This window comes from Catharus ustulatus, chromosome 1 (genome assembly GCF_009819885.2).
Source record: "Catharus ustulatus isolate bCatUst1 chromosome 1, bCatUst1.pri.v2, whole genome shotgun sequence".
In the NCBI taxonomy this organism is placed as follows: Eukaryota; Metazoa; Chordata; class Aves; order Passeriformes; family Turdidae; genus Catharus; species Catharus ustulatus.
The window spans coordinates 96,698,966-96,712,373 of record NC_046221.1 but is presented as its reverse complement, the minus strand read 5'-3'; the positions used below and the strand labels follow the sequence as shown (position 1 = coordinate 96,712,373).

At 45.6% G+C, this 13,408-nt stretch overlaps 1 protein-coding gene across 1 annotated transcript in view; it reads right to left on the bottom strand.

The window, feature by feature from the left end:
- Positions 1 to 10,051, bottom strand: part of GABBR2 (gamma-aminobutyric acid type B receptor subunit 2) — a 476,329-nt gene extending 466,278 nt beyond the window's left edge. Inside the window, exon 1 of the mRNA XM_033069711.2 lies at positions 8,929 to 10,051. Within this exon, the coding sequence (XP_032925602.1) occupies positions 8,929 to 9,243 (315 nt within the window). The 5' untranslated portion in view covers positions 9,244 to 10,051. The remainder of the gene's footprint in view (positions 1 to 8,928) is intronic.
- Positions 10,052 to 13,408: the final 3,357 nt, after the last annotated feature.

Below are 13,408 nucleotides of genomic sequence, written 5' to 3'. Positions count from 1 at the left end.
TTTCATAGGTGGGCTGGCTTTCTAAAGTGCTGAGCATTCAGCAATTCCCACTGTTGTTGACAGAAAATGCAAATCACTCTGTGCTTTTGGAAAGCAAATCTTTTGTTCAGGGACCTAACTAGAAACTCTTAAAAAAACAAAACAAAACAAACAAACAAAAAAATTTATGTGGAGCTGATACTATTGGCATGCTTCACAGCAAAAAATGAGGAGCAGAGGGGAGCTTGGCTAAGTTTAAAGATGCAAAACTTTTTGTATCACTTTATATACAGGGAGCTATTGGAGCTTAGATTTCTTTTGCTGCATCGCTCAGTCTTGCTGCCACTAGCACATCCCTCCAGATTAGATTCTCACCGACATCATGGAATTTTGTCCTGCTTCCAATTTTTAGAAAGAAAGTGGATAGAGAAAAAAAAGAGGAAGTTGGCTTTCTCTCTTGATCAACCTTCTGTAAATTATTAATAATTCTGGCTTGCCAAACTCACAGGGGGAAATAGAAAGTAAAACCCAAGGTGCTTTCACAGAACTTTAAAATTATATGGAAGACCCCCACAAAAACACACAGCTTAATATTTCTATACCGTATGTACACAGGACAATATACCTACATGGTGCTGGTGAGATAAACATGTGTGCAAATCTGAATGGCAACACTTGAAAAATGTTATGTGTTGTATTTTATACCACGCTAAGTGTTAGTCTGTCAAAAATGGTCCCTTCATACAGAGTAAAGATAGTAAAGAAAGAGATTTATTCTTTACTAGAAAAACACTTAATTCCCTGTGAAAAGAGGAGCAGTAAACAGTGGAAAGGAAGTTAATTAGCATCCCAAAAGGGGCCTCTTACTACTCCCTGGAGGTTTTGGATGTAAAATGGTTACTTAGACACTTATTGTGTGTATGAATCTTCGCATAACTCTGTAGTTCAACGAAGCTGCAGCAGAAGCTGAGGCCTACCCTCAGTAAATGGTAAATCAGAATACAAAACTATTTTAAGGACATAAAAGTTCAATAAATAGATTCTTTTAGAGGTATGTGGTGGTGATTATTTGATAAATAAAACAAAAGATATTATGGAAATAATTTAAACAGACAAGATATGTTCCTCTGATGGGGATTGGGCAAAAAAGGGTCTTACAAAAAAAGTGGGGATAAAGAAGAAAATCAGTTCAGCCAAGAATTCCAAACAGGTTCTGCAGAACCATCTACTCAGTGACAGAGCACATGAACCTGGCAGACCCAGCTTGCAAAGAAGCAAGGTTTCCACATAAAGTCTGTGACAATCTGACAAAGTGAAGAAGTCTTCTGATTCCATCAGGATCCAATCCATCAGAGTGCTTCATACAAGGGAAGGATCCCCTAGACAGCCCTAAAAGTCAGAAAGCTTTGATCCCCTTCTTTTACTGGTGGCATCACGAGCCTGTAGCTGAGCCTGTAGCTAAGGTGTAGTAGGAAAGGTGGTGTATGAAAAAAAAATTTGAGCTGGGTATTGTAAGGAGGGTGGTGTATGTAAAAAAAAATTGAGCTGCTGCTTTCACAGCTTCAGTGGCTGCAGGGTCAGACGAGTTTAAGCTGGAAATAACAATGGACCTTTAAAGGGATTTCAAGCAAATCACAGAGAAAAGTTGTCCAGGGACAAGGATTTTGGGGGATCCTTAAGATCGAAAGGCTTTCTGAAGGAAATATTCTAGCTTGCAGTAGAGTGGGCAGAAATCTCCAGCTGAAATACATGGTTTGTGTTGTAAAATGTGGATAATCCTAATGGTCCTCTGATCTTAGAACTCATTAATTATTTAAAGAAAGTACCATGGCCATAGTAGGAAACCTAAGTTTTCTAATCCTATCACTCTAAGTCGTGATGCTCACTTTAAAGCAATTAGTCCATTATCTGGGCCTTCATCTCTCAGAAGCCTCAGTAACAACAATTTGGACAATCCTGCTGAATTAGCCCCTATATTCTTCATTCTTTGTGAGTATAGTTTTCACGCAGAAGGTGGATATTTGTCTTTGTTAGCTTTCCTCTTCACATTTGAGAAAACTTGCTTGAAAAATGCAATGGATAAAATTGTCAGAAATAAAGGCTGATGATAATGAAAAATTAATGGCATAGAAATTGCGCATCAATCACTGACTTAGCAATGAGATTACATGGCTATTCCATCACAAGGGGAAAAAAAGGAAATAAAAAAAGTGCTTGCCACTCAGTACATGCCATTTCCACTCAACAGGCAGTATCAAGCAGTCCCCAAATCCAGCAGGTCTTACCCACAGTAAAAGCCTTTGTAAATAGAGAAATCCCTGCTTAGCAAAGAAGGCACCCCCTAAACGTCCAGTGGCATGGCAAGGGGAGACACAGGGTGACTGAAGATGTATTCCACCTGTTCTCAGGGGCGCCACCTTCTTTAGGTCATAGCAATGGTGTGGCTGAGTGAGCTTGCTTAAGAAGTCAGGCTGCTGGGCCATTATTGCTGGAGCCCAAGAACCACGAAAGTACTGCAAATCTCATTTCTTGCTCAGCTAGACCCACAAATCAGGGAACAGTGCATCTGGCTGCTGAAAACTTTGAGGCTCTGTCAGTGATTTAGTTCCAAGATTCCTAGTACAAAAATAAATTTGAAAAAATATGACGTATGTGCGCTGTACCATCTCAGTTTGGAATCCCACAGTCTGAAATAGGCTTCCTGGGATATATGGGGCTGCTGTGTATTAATAGACATCTCCACAAGATTGAGTCATAGCTGTGCTCGCTGATCTCAGTATACATCTCTGCTAACCCCAGCTGCCCCAAAAACTATCCAAGTCAAACGAATCATGGGAGGGTTTTCGTCTGTTAACTTCCACCACTTGATTCCTTGAGCCAGACCTCTGCATGCAATGGATCAACCCTTCCTAAGGAAAAGTATCTCCTTTCCTGTCACAGCAATGGTCTCCACTTGACTTTTCATGAAAGACCTGTTTGGTTCCCAGACTCTACAGTTTGTTCAAAGGCATTATTCTTCTGCCTTATGCCATGGAAGCATCCATAAAACAATGAAACTGAAAGCTTGATATGGACATGTATCATCATACTCAGATTATTAATGCAAGATGATGTTTTGCAACCTTGACATGCAATGCTATTTATGATATCATTCTAAACAGTTACATGTATATAATTAAAACAATATAAACAGAGTATCAATAACTTTCTTTGTGAATGCCATCATTAAATCTCTCTCCTCTCTGTTTTCCCTTGTAAATATTTTCTTCACAGTTATCACCAGGATATTACATCCCATCTTTTCCACGAACTTGGGCAATTAACTCTGACTGATAACCATATAAGAGGACAGGGTCTTTCTACTCTTTCTTCAAATGCAAATAGATACTACTTCCTAGATTTATTCCAAAAAATAGTTTTTCCATGCTAATGGAGTGTATTTCACATTTGAATTGAAAGATCCCATAACAGTGAGTTTTGCAGTATGCATAGGCTAAGTTACACAAGAAATTGCAAGACATATGCCAGAAACTGTCTTTAATCTCTTTGCAGAGATATTTAGAGGATATACATTCTGCAGGTCTGGGATCCGCACCCAGAGGAGTGGGTGCAGTGAATACATGATTTCTCTCCTCTCCCCACCCACATCCTAACATCAGCGGAGAAGCCAGCACAGAATTAACATAAACACTTAACTTTTCGATTATTCCCTCCAAGTTTACAAAACTCTAAAGCAAAAGGAGGTTATGTCGTAAAGGGAGTCATGTTACACGGAAGTCAAAGGGGACACTGACTATTTAAAGAAGTGTGTCCCTTCCAAGCAGAGTGTCGCCAGCAGAGCAGACAGTGACTGTCACCACACAGGTGGCGTAGTACATTTTAATGCCTCACTCTCTGCAAATATCAGACAGCACAAGCACTTGGTAGTATTTAAAGGTAAGAAATTACCCAACTACCTCAAGACGTGCCAGACACATGCTCACCTGATGATACAAGAACAAATGTCTGCCAGCTCTGTCTGCTGTAAACTGGACTCACTTTCAGACCCTGACATCTCCTGTGTGCTCAGCTGGTATCCTCAGATGACCACAACACTGCCTTACCTGTCCCACTGAGAGCACTACAGAAATCAAAGAAAGGCTCCAGGCAATTTAGTGCTCAGAGCATTCACAAGCATGACAGGACTCAGCCCCAGGGACCCCACTTGACTTTGGTACATCATGCCTCCTCTTGCAAATCCAGGCACTGTTGGAGTGACTTGGATTGATGCCTCCTAAGACAGAGGGCTTAACCAACACACCACATGCACTGCTTTAGGGGGTGGGCCCCTGCTCAGTCCTGTTACGGTAATGGTGAGTTTTTCAGAGAACAACTAGCAGTTGTTTGTCCCTCTGAGGACCACCATGTGGACAGTGTCTGCAGTGGACAGACACCTTATTCTGTACCAGTGACACAAACCTGCTCTCCTGTTTCCAGAATGTTCTCCCCATACTTAGCAAAAGTGAATAGCTCTCTTATTTCCGCTTGAGGGAGCAAGACATGAGTGGATTTTGTTGACACCACTCACGACTGGACTTTCTGGAAGAGGCATCTTTATTTGGTGGTTCAGGGTCCTTTAAAACTTAGAATAGCTGGCAAGAATGACTCAGACAGGTGCACAGCCTTTCTTAAGCTGTGAGAGTTTTACTGAAAACATATGCACTTATTTATTAAAAAAGAAGAAGGAAACAAAGTCTACCCATACTATCCCTAGACTGTAATTTCTTGTCAGGTAGATTAGGAAAGGCACTTTCTACTTAGTTACAGAATAGAAAAAGGCAAATATGCATCAAATATCAATAAGTTTATTTTTTCCTTCAGATTTTGTGGAGTCCTGTGCATTTTCCAGAGCTCACCCCCCTATGCCAACCCACTATTTAAAAGTATTAGAATGTATTGTTTCACAAAAATGAGATTATATCATGATTACCACAAGGTATTTGTTGTAGTTAGAGAAAATTAAATAATCTCATCCCTCCAGTATAAAAATACTTTCCTCTTTGTGATAATATATCCACTTGCTTCAGGAAGATTGTTTTTTCAGCTGGTCAAGACTCTGAACTTCAGAAACAAGTGCTTTCTTGGTTACACATATCTAGACTCAAAACACGCTCATACTGTCTGTGCATCACTTGCAGCACTGCTCCTACACGAAATCAGAAAATCCAGCACATATTAGGGGGAAGATGTCCAGATGTAGAAGGACAGATATCCAACTTCCATTAGTTTCCTTTGCCTTCTTCACAATGCCTCTTCTTCCAGTTACTATATGGTCAGTTTTTGCCTGATACAAATCAAATACTGCTGAAATTGGTAATAAGGTCCACTAGAATGATAAATGCTTTATTTTAGGGTTATTCTGCTTTTTTCCTCCAACAGATGTGTGTCAGTGTGCTTAAGCTGAAATCATCTTTCCTGATTATTGTGCATCTTGAGCTATATCTAGTGTTTGTAGAGGCTTTTCTTTCATTATTTTGTAAAATATTTGTTTGCTTTTTCAACCTGCTAAAGCTACAATCACAGGGACGGAAAAAAAAAGAGCTATTGTATCACGGTTGTTGATCTGAAGCCATAAACTATCAAGCACCCTTAAGTTCTAGGACTTGGTCCAAGGGCCGCTGGAATCAGTGCATTACTGCCATTAATTTCAATGGGGTTTGGATGAGACTCTGAAGAGATGATCATTTTATAAATTCTTGAGTTTCTAAAATAACACAATTATGAAATTTTGCCCAAGAGTCTCATCTAGAGAGTCCCACGCTCATTGAAATGAACAGCACAAAGGAAAGTCACTTAGACCAGAGTTCTGCAAATGCCTACGTTTGAGCTTTGTTTTATTGGCTGAGCCTGCATAGGAATGCCCAAATAGATAGAGACATGCCCATGAAGTAGCAAAATAGACTGGATCAGGATCACACTCCAAGCATATTTAAAGACCAAAAAATACCCCAAACTGGAAACCTTTTCATTTCTGTATGTGATGTAACCTGTGGGCATATTTCATAACAAAGATGCAATTCACACAATCACAACTGAGACATAAACGAAACATTGTACTTAGGTGCTTAATTCAATTTAAATGCTTTGAAAAACACTAGAGCTGCTGCTCATGTCCTCAAAGGTTAACGAGTTCAAGTGCTGACAAACAGCAGTTGACCTTAGAAGGCACACTGCAGCTCTTCAGATGGCTGGTCAGAAAGCAAAGGCATTATAATACTTCCTTATACAACCAGAACTATCAAGCCAGCTAGAATGTTCAGTTCAATCCTGACAGAATGAACCTGAATGCATAATATTTATTATTTTTAAAAATCTAGTCTGTTTACTTTTGTTATTTTTCACAAGCACTTAGTTAAAGCGTTACGGAAAATTACAATACAAAGATCAGACTGCAACAATGAGGGATTTTGGAGAGACACAAGGGAGAATACATGAGTTAATAAATCACTGCCATACATTTCCCAAGCATTACAAATACACTGCAATTATTTCTCAAGCTATTAAAAAATCCCATGTGTTCAAGGCTCTACATTCTCTCTTTCAAGAGCCAACAATGTCACGAGCACCACCTGTGAAGCCCTGAGAGGGAGAACTACTCCCTGGTCTCTGATTATGCAATGATAAGGATCCAGGCCCTTCGGGCATATCTATTTATTGGCAGCCTCAGAAAATAGGCTGAGAATCAAGTGGGTATGATGAGCCAGCTAACTTCCTGCTTACCATAAGTGCACCGAAGGAAAAAGGTAATGTCTGAACTCAGTGAAAAAGTTTGTGATGCCATTAGGTATTTAATGGCTGTTCCAGGCATTAGTCTATTCTGTTCGGGTGCAGTCAATCCAGCACACTTCATGGACACTAACTTATTTACTTGTCACTATTAAGCATGCAATAATGATCCAACAGTACTCCAAACGTATACCTTCATCTGACTTAGCATTCCATAATCATCCATTTATTAATTGCTTAAAAGCATTCAAAGCAACACAGCAAGCTGGCACCATGACCCTGATTTCTTATGTCCCTGGAGTACAAAACAGTAAAAATGCAATTTTTAAGAAACTGATGCTCATTCCCGAACAAACAGGGTAATTTTTTTCCTGAATATTTTAATGATAACTACCTAGCTCAGAACCCAAAATCTCTACTAAGAACGTCACAATATTTTGACTGCAATGAAGTGCAGCATGTTATTGATTAAGATATTATTGTGCAAAGAAGGGACATCCTGCCTAGGCTTCTCTAATTCCTATGCATATGTTATTTTTGTAATAATTCTATCCAAGGGAAGAACTAATATAGAATAATGTAATGAAAACAGGATTAGGAGAACTGTGATTTTTTCCCAAACATGCATCTCACTTTATGAGACAGGTAATGCCATTCAGAAAATCCCCCATAATTCTTTTCATTACAATTGCAGAGTTCCCTGAGATTAATTTTGTTAAGGAAACTAGCAGCTACTCTAGGCTGATCTTGCCTGTATTCCCTGTCAGTATCTAGTCTTGTTCACACAACACAACAGGATAGCACCCTGCTCCTTGCTAAGTGACATCTTCAGCAGTATTGCCCTCCATGCATTTCTACTCAGAGATAAAAAAAAAAAAAAAAAAAAAAAAAAAAAAAAGCCCACTATGACAAATTTATGTCAATAAAAAGCAGCCACCCTGGAAAGAGAGGCCTTCGGTAGTCATTTCAGGGACGGAAACACTGTCACGAAACAGTACAGCCTGTCATTGCTGCTCGTTCCCTCATGGATCCTGAGAACCGAAGGGGAGCAGACAGGGGCTTCCTTAAATTACAGCCGGGAAGATTTTCAGCAGTCACTTGCTTTACCGGGGGTTGTCTTGGAAGCGAGCCCCGGCCGCCAGCATTACACAAGAAGCGACTGCCATCTTCAGGGGAGCCCCGGTACCGGACCCGCGCGCATCCTCCGCCAACACACAGGTACCGAAGTTGTGACAAAAATCAAAGGCAGTCGTAGGCGGGTGGTAGTGGCCACCAACTCGACAAAAGCCCTCGCCTCGCTCCCTGCCTCTCTCTCCCAGGTGAAGGGAGTGTGTTTCCTTGCTCAACCCCTCTCCCAGCCCTGCCGGCTGCCGGCAGCGCTCCGGAACGGGGGCAGGCATCCCGCCGCGCTGGCGGCGCTCCGCGGGGACCGGCACTGCAAATTTAGTTCTTCCCGAGAAGCGAGCGCCTCCGCTCTTCGCCGCCCGCCCGCCACGCACCCCCGGGCGAGCGCTCAGCCGGAGGGCAGGGACGAGGGGAAACTCGGCGAAACCCTGCGAGAGCCTCCCCGCCGCCTCCTGAAGCTACGGCTGCGATCGCTGCCCTTCGCGTCCCGCCGCCGCATGGGATAAGCCGGGCTGGCAGCGTGAGCCCGTTGGCGGAGCGGGGGAGCGGAGCGCCCGGCGTGCATCTGTTGCTGAGCGGGTGGCGGCTGGCACAGGGATGCGGCCGCGGCTTCGCTGGGCGAGGCTGCTTTCCTCCCACCGGTGTGCGTGCGTGCCAAGGGCAGCGGATCCCAGCCACCGCCGTGCACCCCCTCCGCCCGGGCACCCGTCATGGGCCCACCCCCGCGCTGCAGGCGACTCCCGGACAGGGGCACTCCTGGGGCGGCGGGGCGAGCCCCAGCGGCCGGGGCAGCCGCTCCTGATAATACCGGGCGGCCAGGATAGGGCCCGCCGGCTCCACGTCCCCCACCTCGGCCGCCGGTCCCTGCACATCTGCCGGCAGCCTGCGGGATCGGGCGGGCAAGGCGGTTCGGAGGCGGCGCGCACGGCCCCGCCGGCAGCCGCAGCCCCGGCCCGGGCGTCCGCGCTGCCCTTGCGCCCCGGTACCCGCAGCGCCCCGGGACTGGGCGGCGGCGCCTCCCCCTGCGCCCGGCGGCGCGGGGCCCGCGGCGGTCCCTACCTCCGTGTCGTAGAGCCGCAGGTCCAGGAAATAGGGGTTGAGCAGGGACTCGTTGCGGATCTGATCCATGGCCAGCTGCACGGCGGGCAGCACTCCCCGGCCGATCCTGCTCTTCTGGTCCTCCTCGGACTGGCTGAGCGGCATCAAGCCCATGATGGAGATCGGCGTGGTGGCGTTGGGGGGCAGCCCGGCCGCCCCCCGGGAGCTGCCCCGCGGCCAGCCCCAGCCCGGCGGCGCCCAGCCCAGGCACAGGAGCAGCAGTAGCATGGCAGGGTTGGAGGTGGCAGCGGCCGGTCTCCGCGGAGAGGGATGCATGCTGCTGGATGGGGAGGAGGAGGAGGAGGAGGACTGAGGGTGGGGGAACGGGCTGAGCGGCGGAAGAGAGCCGAGCCCCTCTCAGTCTGGGCGCATCCCCCGGCGGTAGAAGCCAAGGCGGGAAGAAAAGATCTGCCTCACTCCGCTTCCTCGGGAGCCTCGGGGTCTCCTCTCTCTTTCCCCCCACCCCCCCTCCCCTCCCCTGGCAATAATCCTTCTGGCAATGGCGCCTACTCCTTCCCAGGTCTGCCAGCTGCAACCACCAGGAGCAATAAATAAATAAATAACCACCACCACCACGCACACAGAGACACGGTCCCCACCACCCTCCTCCGCTCTCCCCGGCGGCACAGCAAGGGAGCGGGACCTGCCTCTGCCTCCCCGGCAGCTCTCCCCCCTCTCCGCTCAGGGAGGGACAGCACCTCTCAGGCGCGGGGGGGTGAGCCCAGCAGCCCTCATTGAACACCTCCTTCCTTCCCCCTCCTCCTCTTCCTCCAAAAGGGTGAAGAGGGAAAAAAAAAAGGGATGCTCCGGCAGAAAACGCCGAAAAGGAAAAAGCCTCCCCTAGAGCCGGGGAGGCGGAGGAGGGTGCCGAGCCGGGGCGGGGGTGCTAATGCCGCATTCCGCGGGAGCCGGGGCGCCAGGTGCCGCCTGCGCCCTTCCTCCGGAGCGGGCAGAGCAGCCGGGCACGACGCGCGGCCGGGGGCAGAGCAAAGTGTGCGGCGGCGGGGGCCGGGCCGAGCTCCCCCTCACGGCATCACCGTTCGCCGCCTGTGGGTCGGGCACCTTGTCCAGGTGGAGCTGCCAAGGCGGGGAGTGCGAGCTGCGGGCGCTGCCCAGGGGCGGGCAGGGCAGGCCGGCGCGGTGCCCCCAGGCGCGACCCGCCCGGCACAGGCGCGGGGCCGCGGGCAGCGCTGCCCGGCACGGGCGGGCTCCGCGCTCCCGGCCGCCCTCCCCCGCGCACACGCGGCACGCACACACGCTCCCACTCGGGCTCGGCACCCCGCACACGCACACGCGCAGCCAGCCCGGGCCACGGCAGCTCTGCGGCACGCAGGAGCGCGGCGTTTCGCTACAGCAAAAATCGTGGGTTTGTTGGGTTTTTTTTCTTTTTTTTTTAATTAAAAAAAAGGGTTGTGTTTTTTTTTCCCCGCAGAATTGGCGGTTTTTTGGGAGATTGACACCGCTTGGATTACCAAAAAAAAAAAAAAAAAAAAAAAAATTGAAAAAAAGAAGAAGAAGAAAATTTAGGGCTGCGGCAGGGCTCTGAGCTTCCCCGAGGGCTGTCGTAACCCTGGGAATAGCCTGTGGGAATCGAGCCCTTTCCAAGCCTGCTCTCTCAAGTAGTTGTCTTCACATCTCAGACGCTGTGGGACACATGTCCCACAGACAGCCCGTGGCTTTTTGCGCTGCTCCCAGGCTAACCCCTCACCCCAGTTCACATTGCCCACCTACATCCATGATCTGTAGAGTCCCAGAGCAGCAATTCACTGAACTGTTTCATCTCAGGTAGATCCCATATAGGAGGTGGTACACACAAAATGCAAAACTTTTCATAACCCTGCCTTAGGCACCTCACTTTCCATACATATTCATAAATTTCCTGAGGTCACTCCAAGCAAACCTTTGAAGATCAACCTAATGCATTTAATTTATATTACACAGCAATGTCAGCACATCTGCAATAAATTGGAAAGAATTTTCAGGGATTAATACATTCTAAGATTGTAAAATCTGACCTTGGGCTACAAGACCTCAACCAGTCATTTCATAACACTTGTTGCATTACAGCCTTTCACTCAGAGTAACGTCCAGCAGTGTTGACTTTAAGGTATCAGTAATAAAGAGTCCATCACATCTCTTGATAAATCATTTCAATCATTAATTAATTTGCTAAAATGTGCATTTCATATTCAGTATCAATTTGTCTTATTCCAACTTCCAACCAGTAGTTCTCATCGTACCTTTATTAGTTCAAGGGGACGTAGAATCAGTGATCTACCAGACATAGGGGATAAGATTAATCACATTTTACTTTTGTAAAATAAGACCAACTTTGCCTTACCTCAAGAGTCATTCCTGGAAGCACTTTCAATGCACCTCTCTTTTTCCCACATTATGTTGAACTGGTGCATCTGACCCTGTGACCTGCCTGCCCTGCACTGCACATAAGTTGCAACCTCAGCACCTTCCTCAGAACCAGTTCCATAGGCTGGGCAGGTTGGGAAACCTAATCCCTAAAGGTAGATCAGGCAGTGTGTTGTCCTTGTGGGGATGTCTCTTTTTATGAAATCATCTACACCATGTTTTGAATTCATACTACCTGAAAGCATCACCTACCTCCTTACTCTTGTGCACTTGGCCTTGCACTAGAATAAATCAAACCATGAGCTTTATTTGTACAAGTGACTTGTCCAGCAGTTTGTCACCTGCAAACTTTCCAGCAACTCATTTTCTTCCAGAAAATTGATTATCATAACACCAAGAACATTCCTAGGATGCCAACAGGAATAGGTGCCATATTGATTTTGTGTAATGCTATTTTTAACCAGAATATCATATGCTAAAGATGTTTTGCCATTCTCAACTTGATATGCAAGTTTGTCTGTCAAAATTCGTTTCACAGAAAATCTTTCTCCACTGCTGGTATGCTGTATCATTCCGTGATTTCCACCAGTGCTTGGTGACCAGAACTACAGCTACTTGGATCAGTTTGGTGATCTTTTTACAATACTGGCAGTTTATTAACACACATTGTCTCTGGGCCATCATCAGCTTTCTAAGATTTGGGCTTTTTTGGGAAGCAATTTCCATGTTTTTGAGAACTCAGTCTTTCTGAAATAAAGCTTGAGGCCAGGTTGTGTGTTACAATAGAATTAGTATCTTGGACATCATTAGCAACTGCTTGCCATCCTTCTTTACTACTGCAGCAGCAGCAAATATCCCTTTGTTAGCTGAAGATTGAAATGCTTCTCCTTGCTTTTCCCAGCACAGGTCAGAAAATGCTACTGGACAGTTCCACTCAGTGTGAAGTTCAAGGCTTGCCCTCATGTGGGAGGCAGAGACCAGCTGACACTGGTGTCCCTGCAGTGCACAGGGAAGGCCAGCGCAGGAGAGCTAGGGCAAAGGAATGCATCTCGGAGCTGCAGAGGTCTGCAGTACGGCTGGAAATCAACTAAAGCAAGCAAAGCTGTGGTTCAAATTACAGTGTTTAACAATGTGGTTCTTCTGACCTTAATCTGTTTGTTGCTGCATTTGCTGTCAGTAAAACAGGGTGCTCTTTCTTCATGGTAATACTGTGAAGACAGATTAATAAGCATTTGGGAAACACTAAGAAACTGTAACATTCAAGTTCTATAAAAACAACCAATCAAGAAAAAAAAATAAAAGGGAAATAAACATGTCACATTAAGAAAATAACTTTTCTTTTTCTGTCTAGAGTTTTGTTATGGGGATGCAAATAAGGCCATATATTGAACAATGCAGATTAGTTAAAGTAAGCCACTCAAAATTTTTCCTGTATATCAGTGAGGCATGTAAAAAAACAAGAAAAAGCCCCCAACAAAAACAAGCCAAAAAAACCCAAGCACCCCCCCACCCCCCAAAACAGGGAATGTATCACAAGAAAATCATGTAGTCTAATAGACACACTGAGTCCAGCTTTTGATTTCACAGAGAAAACCTTTATTTCTGGCACTTAAGTATTTAATTTGCAATCTGAAATTTTCACATTGTCTACATATGTTTTTAACATGATTATATGCTACAGTTATGTTCTGAAAAGCCTGCTGCTTTCCAATTCTCAACACTGAGAAACTTCTTCTTTTTTAGGTACTATTCTGTTTTTATGCATAACAGATGCCCAGGTAACAGCTCATTTTAAATAGGAGGTGGCCCAAAGTAGAATTGCACAAAACTGCTTATTAAAGATTGTGTCAGACACAGCCACTGGCCCCAGCTGCCTTTTTTTTTCCCTTAGAAATCCCTAGAATGTTTTGCTACTCTCAAATTGGCAAAGTGCATTCCCTAGGATGAAATCCTCTGAAGCTGCACACATCCTTTATCTGTTAGGCAAAAAGGCTTTATATTCTCATTTGGTGGTCCACATCAGACATCCTCTGTTTATTCCTTGTTGGCTAAAATATCAGTTCACAAGAATAGTAAA